At 42.6% G+C, this 11,107-nt stretch overlaps 2 protein-coding genes across 8 annotated transcripts in view; one reads left to right on the plus strand and one right to left on the minus strand.

Moving 5' to 3' along the window:
- The window catches only part of rhot1a (ras homolog family member T1a), a 63,526-nt gene that overhangs the window by 22,605 nt on the left and 29,814 nt on the right, over window positions 1-11,107 (plus strand). The window lies entirely within an intron of this gene.
- Window positions 69-4,380, minus strand: LOC139572667 (protein Njmu-R1-like). 2 transcript variants are annotated; one of them, XM_071395348.1, is made up of 8 exons: window positions 4,044-4,377; window positions 3,268-3,351; window positions 2,532-2,657; window positions 2,038-2,166; window positions 1,838-1,898; window positions 1,310-1,429; window positions 556-620; window positions 74-371 (listed from the first exon to the last, which is right to left on the minus strand). In XM_071395348.1, the coding sequence occupies exons 1-8, from the start codon at window positions 4,196-4,198 to the stop codon at window positions 140-142; spliced, it is 972 nt and encodes a 323-aa protein (XP_071251449.1). In that variant the 5' UTR covers window positions 4,199-4,377; the 3' UTR covers window positions 74-139. The 2 variants fall into 2 exon arrangements, with proteins under 2 accessions (XP_071251457.1, XP_071251449.1); XM_071395356.1 differs by lacking the exon at window positions 3,268-3,351 and having other exon boundaries at window positions 69-371; window positions 4,044-4,380.

Genomic DNA, 11,107 nt, shown 5'->3' on the forward strand with positions numbered 1-11,107 from the left:
AGAGCAGTCACACAGACCTGTGTGTGTGTATATCCATAGGTTAGAGCAGTCACACAGACCTGTGTGTGTGTGTGTATATCCACAGGTTAGAGCAGTCACACAGACCTGTGTGTGTGTATATGTCCACAGGTTAGAGCAGTCACACAGACCTCTGTGTGTGTATATGTCCACAGGTTAGAGCAGTCACACAGACCTGTGTGTGTGTATATATCCACAGGTTAGAGCAGTCACACAGACCTGTGTTGGAGAGTGTAGGAGGGCTGGTGGAGCAGTCTATGACCAGGTCAGTAAGAGCCTCTGAGGCCTTATACAGAGAGGCTGTGGTAGTGTCTTCCTGGACCAGGCCCTGCAGACCTGCTGCCTTAATGAACCTACACACACATGAACCATATTCATTCATATTCACAGCACATACTGTATATTCTTATATGTAGTTTAACCACAGGAATAAAGACTAGGTGTTTTCAGATTATTTTCAGAAGTGATACTCATTTATTAAACAGAATTTGACCGAAAACCCAATTTGGACTGGACTGGACCTTTAAAGTAACTCACCTAGCAACATCAGCCTTGGTCCTGTCATCTGCATTGGTGACCTCCACGTGTATGTGACTCAGAGCCTTCAAAACAATGACATGGGCCTGATCAGTGCTGCATTTTAAACAAAACTTTATTCTACAATGACATGAGCCTGATCAGCACTGTATATTAAACAAAACTTTATTCTACAATGACATGAGCCTGATCAGCACTGTATATTAAACAAAACTTTATTCTACAATGACATGAGCCTGATCAGTGCTGCATTTTAAACAAAACTTTATTCTACAATGACATGAGCCTGATCAGCGTTACAGATTTTTTAAAAGCATTATCCGACAATGACAACCAGTCAAAACTATTCTTGGAACTTTGTTTCTGCTTTAAGCTATACAGTGGCAACATTGATGGCCATCAAAGAAAATGATGCGTTTTGAACTCTGCAATGGTGTGACTGACGCCAACAAATGTCAAGATGTTTTGTGACAATACAATATGCTGAGAATATCTCATTTAGCATTTTTATGTTTCCACTTCCCATTTGTTTTGTCAAGCAAGATGGCTACTAGTCAGTAAAGACTCAATTCTAGCTTTAGCTAGTGGACACAGCCCAAGTAAGTAAAGTGAGTGTGTATATGGACAAGCAAAAAAATGACATAGTGAAGCATGGAGGGGAAGTAAATGTATTGAAAGAATGAGGGGAAATCACTGGTACAGGGGGAATTAATCACTATGGTAACAGTCAAATGATGGGTCAAAGGTGACTCACAGCATGTAGCAGGAAGCTGATGCTCCCCTGGACCATCTGTACCACTCTGTGGATGTGCATCACTGACTCCTCGTACCACATACTCAGGTAGGGCCTGATCTCAGTCTCTAGGTTTACCAGCTATATATATATATATATATATATATATATACACACACACACACACACACACACACACACACACACACACACACACAAGGAGGACAGAGAGAGAGATAACACTGTTATAACCCTACACAGGGGCATAGGACTACCTATCTGTGTAGTCATTTTATATTTATCTATCTAGGATGGTGTTAAGTAGGTCACACTGATAGCAAAACATTTCACAATGGAGAAGAACAATCTGTGTTCTTATTTGAAAACGTCAGGTAGTACCTCCCCGTTTCAAAAGAATGTTTCCCTCTTGAACACAACCTAGATGAGTCCCCTTCAGATAGAAATGTGTTTATTACAAAGGAGCCCTGTCCAAGAGTTGATAGAATCCAGTACAATTATATTATTTTGGTGATTCCACTTCCTGCTTACCTCAGGAGTCTGTAGACTGCTCTGCAGGCCTTGCACGTACTTGTCCAGTTCAAGTCTAAACGTACAGTCGATTAAGGAAATGGTTTATGGTTTAATGATGAATGGTTTATGAGTTTCAGTACCCATCTACACAATACAAGTCTAGACTGACTCTACATTATTAGGATTCAGAAAGAGCTGCATTAGCCTGTGAAGGATATAGGTTGAGGCCTTTCTCAGAGCCCCCCATGAGGCAGATTACATAGCCATTGCCGTCTGCGTCGGGCTGCTCTGGGGATCTCTCCTGCTCCAGGAGACAGCAGTAACAGCCCACCGCCGCCTCTGGGACACTGGGATGGGACAACAAACACATATTTATTATGAATGTAAAACACTGGGTTTACACTACTTTAGAAGTGTGCAGGCTAATTGATGTATACATAAGGAGAGAATACTTAGGTCTGATTCCAAATCAAGACCGTGCTTAGCTAGACAGAGCCAGAGACACACAGGCCTATATACACAGGCCTGTATATAGTTACTATATTGCTGATACCATACCTAAGCAATCCAATCAGATCTGTGAGATGGGCTCAACAGGTTCTTAAGGATATTAAAGCTGGATTGGTTTGAAATTAGGTTCAACAAGTTCTTAAGGAAAGGAGAGATGGGTTGGTTTGGAATGAGGCCCTTAGTTTAAGTTAGTTAAGGTCACCTGAGCTCCACGGCGGCAATGTTTCCCATGCCCCCCAGCAGGGCTCCTTTGCTCAGCCTCCGGGAGATGTAGCATCGTAGCTCAGGCTCCGCCTCTACCGGCAGGCTGCTGTCCACTAGGGTGAGGCTGTTGGTGGGGCAAGAGTCAGTTACCATGGAAACAGAGTGACAGGCGACCAATCAGATCTGATGAGAAAGTGGACAGCCAAAGAGGAGATGAAGAAGGAAGCTGATGAACAAAAGCCACATCAACACAACATGAAGGCTAGATACAGATATAGTGAAACAGAATCTTCCAGTTTCCATGTGAGTCACAGAGCCCATTTAAATCCTTCCTTCCCACTTCTCTTTCCTTATGGTCACTGTGTAAGATGCATGATGTGACACTGAAATATCACGTTTTAATAACATAACAATATCATATCACAGAACTATATCATCCTCATTATAGAATCTGAGGCTGAAACAACTTGACGTCACAGAAAGACGACATCCCAAAAGAAGTAGGGTGAACAGTGTGTACAGAAGGAGGTAGATAGGTACTAGGCTTTGTGACTCCATATCCCAGATAGCCGGAAGCACACTGATGACATCATGACAGGAAAGAAACAGTGTTGATTCCAGGTTGATAGGTTTCCAGCAGCAGGCCCATGGATACGACAGAGAAGGACAACACTGAAAGCCACAGAAATAAAACCACTAGAGAAACGGACGGGTCACGGGGAGACCTTGGTTACCTAAAGTCTTCCTGACTGGTACTGGCTGTGGAATCTGTTCTTCTCTGGCTCCATGCCACGTTGCCCTCTGCAGTTGCCTCAGATCTAGACAGGTACTGTAGGTAGTTACTATACTCATGACTTGGTGGTTAGTTAGTGGAGAACAGAACAGCAAGTCTGAACTGACAGTACAGTAAGTCAGCAGCTGGATCCACAGTTGATGCCCACAGAGAACCAGTGAATTTGGGAGAAAGTGGTCACACAGTGACAGAGAAATTGGCCTCAAAATGCAGCTGGACTAGCTTGATGATGTTATCACAGTCAGCGGAGGCTGGTGGGTTGAGCTATAGGCGGATGGGCTCATTGTAATGGCTGGAATGGAATAAATGGAACAGGGTCCAACATGTTGTTTCCATATGTTTCATGTGTTCCATTCCAGCCATTACAATGAGCCCATCCTCCTATAGTTCCTCTAATGACAGTGTATGTATACAGATTGTCAGAGCATGAATACTGTACATTGTGAGAACCTCCAATGAGTCTAAAAATATCAACAAAGTCAGACATTGGTGTGATTGGTAATGCATTTCCATTCATCCCTATGGAGAAGGGTGAGGGGACCGAGGTCCATAGATTCTCTATAGCCTAGTAGCTAAGGCAAGTTAACATTACACGTCATCTGCATATATTTGCATACCAGATAATGCCCTAGTTTAGCTCATTGTGTACTGTCAAAACAAATTGCTTGATGTAAAGTTAGATAGAGTCAAACAGAACATTCAGATGGAGAAGATTACCTGGTGCCTTGGTAGAGATAAATTGTATAGTAACAGTTCAACTGTATTTTCTGATTATATCCCATCTCTTCGTTATCATAATCCGTATCCTTTTCTTCCACGTCAATTGAATCTTGGAAGGAGGACGTTTGCATGGAAGTTTGCGAGGTAAACATGATTCCTTCGCACGTATCAACAAATGACAGATACGGAGAAATGACGTTCAGTTATTTAGGATGCAGGTTGAACTGGATAAGAAATAATAACAATACGAGGCATGTGAATAGACTAACAACTTCCTTTACTGAAGAGACGAGTCTATCATTATTTCTAAAGATCCATGATCTGACTCACGCATGCGGAGTGTAATTCCATGAATCCGTCGTTGTTTAAGGTCCGTGTAAAACTTGCTATGACATGATTTGGTCCAGGAAATAAACTGATCACATCAGTTATTAAAATAGCTAAATTATGCCCAAATTATCAGTGGTCGTTGCACACTTATAGCCATGTATTAAAGGGTAAAATTAAGTTAATGTTTCTGAATATACAAACAATGGCATAATAACTTTTGGGATATTGGCGTTCATTAGCCTGAACAGCCCCTAGTGGTCACTGTTTACCGGTCTTTTGAAGGTTTACTATTCGATGACAAATGGACTGTTTTATATCTAGATTCCATAGCCACAAAGTCAAAATTGTCTATGTGGTAAAAATGTATGTAAGCAAAACATGCTTTTTGGTCTTAATTTAATGTTAGACATAAGGTTATCTGTGTGGTTAAGGTTAGGATTAAAGTTGTGGTTAGGTGTAAAATACTCCAGAGTGGCGTAGTGGTCTAAGGCACTGCATCTCAGTGCTAGAGGTGTCACTACAGACCCTGGTTTGATTCCAGGCTGTATCACAACCGGCTGTGAGTCCCATAGGGTGGCGCACAATTGGCCCAGCATCGTCTGGGTTAGGGTTTGGCCGGGGTAGGCCGTCATTGTAAATAAGAATTTGGCCAAGATAAAGCAAAGCAGTGCGACAAAAACAACAACACAGAGTTACACATAAACAAACGTACAGTCAATAATACAATAGAAAAAATATGTACGGAGTGTGCAAATGTAGAAGATTAGGGAAGCAATAAATAGGCCAAAGAGGTGAAATAATTACAATTTAGCATTAACACTGGAGTGATAGATGTGCAGATGATGATGTGCAATTGGAGATACTGGGGTGCAAAAAAAGCAAGAAGATAAATAACAATATGGGAATGAGGAAGTTGGGTGTGCTATTTACAGATTGGCTGTGTACAGGTACAGTGATGGGTAAGCTGCTCTGACAGCTGATGCTTAAAGATAGAGAGGGAGATATAAGTCTCCAACTTCAGTGAATTTCGAATTTGTTCCAGTCATTGGCAGCAGAGAACTGGAAGGAAAGACGGCCAAAGCAAGTGTTGGCTTTGGGGGTGACCAGTGAAATATGCCTGCTAGAGCGCGTGCTACGGGTGGGTGCTGCTATGGTGACCAGTGAGCTGAGATAAGGCGGGGCTTTACCTAGCAAAGACTTATAGATGACCTGGAGCCAGTGGGTTTGGTGACGAATATGTAGCGAGGGCCAGCCAACGAGAGCATACAGGTCGCAGTAGTGGGTAGTATGTGGGGCTTTGGTGACACAACGGATGGCACTGTGATAGACTACATCCCGTTTGCTGAGTAGAGTGTTTGAGGCTATTTTGTAAATGACATCGCCAAAGTCAAGGATCGGTAGGATAGTCAGTTTTACGAGGGTATGTTTGGCAGCATGAGTGAAGGAGGCTTAGTTGCGAAATAGGAAGCCGATTCTAGATTTCATTTTGGATTGGAGATGCTTAATGTGAGTCTGGAAGGAGAGTTTACAGTCTAACCAGACACCTAGGTATTTGTAGTTGTCCACATATTCTAAGTCAGAACCGTCCAGAGTAGTGATACTAGACAGGCGGGCAGGTGTAGGCAGCGATCGGTTGAAGAGCATGCATTTAGTTTTACTAGCATTTAAAAGCAGTTGGAAGCCACGGAAGGAGTGTTGTATGGCATTGAAGCTCGTTTGGAGGTTTGTTAACACAGTATCCAAAGAAGGGCCAGATGTATACAGAATGGTGTTGTCTGCATAGAGGTGGATCAGAGAATCACCAGCAGTAAGAGCAACATCATCAGAGAAAAGAGTCAGCCCGAGAATTGAACCCTGTGGCACCCCTATAGAGACTGCCAGAGGTCCGGACAACAGGCCCTCCGTTTGAGAAACCAAGGCTATTGAGTCTGTCGTTAAATACAAATAAAATAATATACATTCTACAAATGGGCAGGGTTTAACCATAATTTTGACTTTGTGGATGTGGAAGCTAGTGACGACCTGGTATCTGCTGCAGAGATTTAGACGATACAAAAAATTGTCATTCAGCACCAGAAGGTCAAATACTTCAAAAGTCACGTCACAATAAACTGTACACAGGGCCGGGATTGACCATCCACTGTATGCAGGTAAGGAAATGGGGTCACAGCACTAGTTTGTTGAAGTGACTGATTTTGCTTTCAGAAAGATATGCAGTGTTTTCACTTTTGTAATTGTAGGCATGCTTTCGTTACAACCTAACTGGAAGTGTCACGTCCTGACCGTAGAGAGCTTTTTATGTCTCTATTTTGGTTTGGTCAGGGTGTGATTTGGGTGGGCATTCTATGTTCATTTTCTATGTTTTGTATTTCTTTGTTGTTTGGCCGGGTGTGGTTCTCAATCAGAGGCAGCTGTCTATCGTTGTCTCTGATTGAGAACCATACTTAGGTAGCTTTTTCCCCACATGGTTTTTGTGGGTAGTTGTTTTCTGTTTTGTGTCTGCACCAGACTGAACTGTTTCGTGTTGTTCTATTTTTGGTTATTTTGTCTCAGTGTTCAGTTTTAATAAAGAAAGCATGAACACTGACCACGCTGCGCTTTGGTCCACTCCCTCTTCTTCAGACGGCCGTGACAGGAAGTAGCGAATACACTGTATTATATTCAGTATATCCAATGCTCATTAAATGCAGTATCCCACAGTGCTGCGTACATCCAGCGTTTTACATAGACAAAGAAACCATTGATGGGATCCCAAATGCAATACCTGGAAGGAGACATAAAGAAGAAGAGTGCTTAAACAGAAAACACAAGGTATGATTAATGGTTTTTAATAATTGTGACACGATCATTCTCATCCGCAAGCAGGTATGATGACAGCAGCTGGAATGCTTGTTGTGTCTTTGGCATCATTAAAGGTGAAGACTGTTATTTTATCAAATAAATTATCTGTAATTATTAGTACGTGATTAAACTAATCATGTACATTTAATTAACTAGGAAGTTGGGGCACCATGGAAAATCTTCAGATTTTCAAATTTTCAAATTTTCAGAATATAACTCTTCAGATATTTTAATATCTGATCAATTAGTCTTCTATTAATGAATTATTCTTTACCTCACGTCAGTCTCATCTGAACGTCGTAAATAGTTGGTTATCTGCACGAACTCAGCCTTTACTATAAGTCATACATACACCAATTGGCTTAATCATTTATTTACTAACTAAATAATCACAGAAATGCATAAACAAACAAACAGTAGATATTGGTTACTAACAATGCTAGGGAAGATCCCCTAGTGGGCTAAACTGATATGATGGCTTGGTGCTCAAAGGGAAGGGGGTGTGGACTGAGAAAGAGCGGGAAAGACAAAATGGATCACTACACACATTGGATAATTATATTAATTGAAATGCTAATCCTTTGCACATGAATGCTCGCTCATTCGGGAATAACTGCAATCAATATATTTACGCCATTATGTAGTTGTCTTCTCTGTTGGAATCGTCGGTCCGTCTGCGGAAGAGTCAGTTCATCAGAGTCTCTGGTTACTCATGGTGGTTGCTCTATCAGCGGCTCCTGATAGTGTCTGTTGTAATGGATACGTCAGGCGTCCATTGTTCTTAGAGTAGATGTTTCGGCGGTTGTTGGTATTCGCAACCCAGGTTTACATAATTTCTAGCTGCAGACTAGTAATTAGTATCTAAGATTTGCTCTTATTCTGTAGGGATCGATAGTCTGAGTTTAACCATTTCCAGCCGTGTAGCCAATGCTCCACGTGGTATAGTTTTCTAGTTTTGGTACTCAAACCTGTGCCACCTCAGCTTACACCGAAGTATGCGTGGTCTGAAAAGGATTTCCTCAGGAGAGGGTTTTATTCGTAACAATAGAAAAGGCGGTTCCATGACACCTGATCATGTCTGTGCTCACGGGGGTGTGGCCACTGACTAGTTAAACTTTACAGGGAATACAATTCTCTCAAAATTAAAGGTTAACATCACATCATTTCACAAATAGTTTCATCTTTACTCATTCATTTTATACAATAATTAGATGCAAACACCATAATTGAGAAATGTACACATTCAGAGATATAGTTATGTGTGTTTCCTGTCCTTTGTGAGGTCACCAAATGAAACACACTCAACATAACTGTCCCTTAAGTGTCCATGGACCCTTCCCACATTTTCACAAGTGGACATATAGTTTAATTTTCCCATTTTGGGGATTTAGGAGTTCGGCCACGTGAAATCCTTTGTTCACTCTGTGGTCTCTCTCTCTGCATGAAAACGGGAAGAGAGTATCCACCAGGAATTTACGATCTGAGATAACAGAACCTGGGTGTAGGAGAGAGTGAGAGAGGGGGAAGCCATGATCTACACCCAGAAAGGTCCACGTCATGACACTTGCATACAGTTGCGAGGGACTATTAACTAACCATTAACATGAACCCGAATGATTAATTCTTCTACCTTATGCACCACATTTTCTGTCAACGATCATGATATTTTTCTTGACCAGTCTAAGGGGTTGATTGTGCCTTTTAGTTAGTTGTTTGTTAGTTGACAGAGAGTCAGAAGATGAAGCTGAACAACCAGGATAACTCTGATGAGTATGAGGAGGACAAGGAGCCCCGATCGTCCTTCCTGACGCCAGCTGCCCAGCCCCAGGCTGCAGGCTACATTCCCCCCATGACCCAGCCAGGGATGCCCCCTTTTCCCACAGCACTGGGGATGCCTCCAGAGCTGACACTGGGGTTATTACTAGGATTTATCTAGATGAATTACTTAAGTATTTATAAAGCTTATACAGAGATAATGACTGATAATTGCTGATTGTTTGACTACATTTGTTTGCTCAATACAGCACCTGGTAAGTTTATTTGGATGTTCTTTAGGTCTAATAAACAGTCATGTAATAGTCATTTTACTATGAACTCTTGTGATTATGTGTTTTCTCTCCATTTGGTCTTTAGTATGACGCCCATGGGTGGGATGATGCCTCTAGGACCAGGGATGCCCCTGATGATGCCTCCAGGACCAGGGATGCCCCTGATGATGCCTCCAGGACCAGGGACGCCCCTGATGATGCCTCCAGGACCAGGGACGCCCCTGATGATGCCTCCAGGACCAGGGACGCCCCTGATGATGCCTCCAGGACCAGGGACGCCCCTGATGATGCCTCCAGGACCAGGGACGCCCCTGATGATGCCTCCAGGACCAGGGACGCCCCTGATGATGCCTCCAGGACCATGGGACGCCCCTAGCTGATGCCTGCTCAGTGTGGTACCAGGGACGCACCCTGATGTATGCCTCCAGGATCCAGGGACGCATCCCTGATGTATGCCTGCCAGGACCAGGGATGCCCCTGTCAAGTGTATGTTCCTCCAGGACCAGGGACGCCCCTGATGATGCCTCCAGTTGACCAGGCACGCCCCTGATGATGCCTCCAAGGACCTACTGGGACGCCCCTGACTGATGCCTCCAGGACCAGGGACAGCCCTTGATGATGCCATACCAGGACCAGGGACGCACCCTGCTGTATGCCTCCAGGATCCAGGGACGCCCCTGATGATGCACTCCAGGACCAGGGATGCCCCTGATGATGCACTCCAGGATCCAGGGACGCCCGAGCGACAAATAAATGTATTATTCTTTTTCAACTTGAATCAAACTCTGGAGATTGGATTTGTATGTGTCAATACTAACATTTCACCACTCTTCATTGTGGCTAAACGATTAGAATGGAAATTGTATTGCGACAATTATAGTGGACAATTTAGCCACTACAATATCAATCTAAGGCCTTGGGGATTTTAATATGGTTGTGCAGTAGAACCAGTTGCTTCTGGTAAGAAGAAGCCAGCTGTTTCACATGTGTAACAATTTCTGACTTTCACTTACCGTAAAACTTCAATTAAACACAGAGTCTCAAATCCGGGCATCGGCACACATTTCAGAAAATAAAAACCTGTTTCAAATAAACACTAGGTCTAAATGAATTGTTTCAAGGTTACCATGTACACAGCTCTGATATTCCCACGGTCATGTGAATATTATTATAATTGTTTCTTTATTCTGTCATTGTTGCTAAACATAGCGCCACCAAAAAGAAAACAGGATATCAAATTCACAGATCAAAACATGTGGGCGAGGCAACAGCCAGGCATTTTGGAATTGATACAAATCGAGCGAGAGAATGGCGAAGTCAAAGGGTCGAACTTCAACGTTTGTCTGAGGTGGATCAGAAGAGGGCGAGACTGCAAGGTTGGGGGAGGAAAAAGGTTAGGAAGAAAATAGATGCCTAGTTCAAATAGAAGCCATTCTCTACTAAGCTTTGGTTGTGGTCAGTGATTGAAACAAATAAATGCCCAGGCTATTCATTGAAGTATTACGGTAATTATACATAATTTAAATTCCATACCTAGTTTGGCTACACAGGCCTGTGTAAACGCAGCCTTACAAATGTTAGCTAGCATGATATTTTCTTAAGTATACTTTTGTGGTTGTGTTAGTCAAATAGCAACAAGAAGATGCTGCAGTACTGTACAGTGGATTATTGATTTAATTACCCCTGAGCCTTTGTTTTCACTGTTGTTTTTAAGTTATTGGCACTCATTATTAGCCACAATATTTGTTATTTGTTAAGCCAAACAAAGCCTACTGTATAGTACTTTATGACAAATGGAGATTTTGTTGGGACAAATCCGATTTTATCAAAGATGGTGCGTCC

This window comes from Salvelinus alpinus, chromosome 1 (assembly GCF_045679555.1).
Source record: "Salvelinus alpinus chromosome 1, SLU_Salpinus.1, whole genome shotgun sequence".
Classification (NCBI taxonomy): domain Eukaryota; kingdom Metazoa; phylum Chordata; class Actinopteri; order Salmoniformes; family Salmonidae; genus Salvelinus; species Salvelinus alpinus.

Excerpts from the sequence above, each read along its gene's own strand:
- LOC139572667 (XM_071395348.1), bottom strand. The coding sequence starts at position 4,198 with ATGTTTACCTCGCAAACTTCCATGCAAACGTCCTCCTTCCAAGATTCA. Across the intron at positions 2,658-3,267 it reads ACCAGTCAGGAAGACTTTAG|CCTCACCCTAGTGGACAGCA; the intron begins GTAACCAAGGTC and ends CCCCACCAACAG. Across the intron at positions 372-555 it reads ACCAAGGCTGATGTTGCTAG|GTTCATTAAGGCAGCAGGTC; the intron begins GTGAGTTACTTT and ends ATGTGTGTGTAG.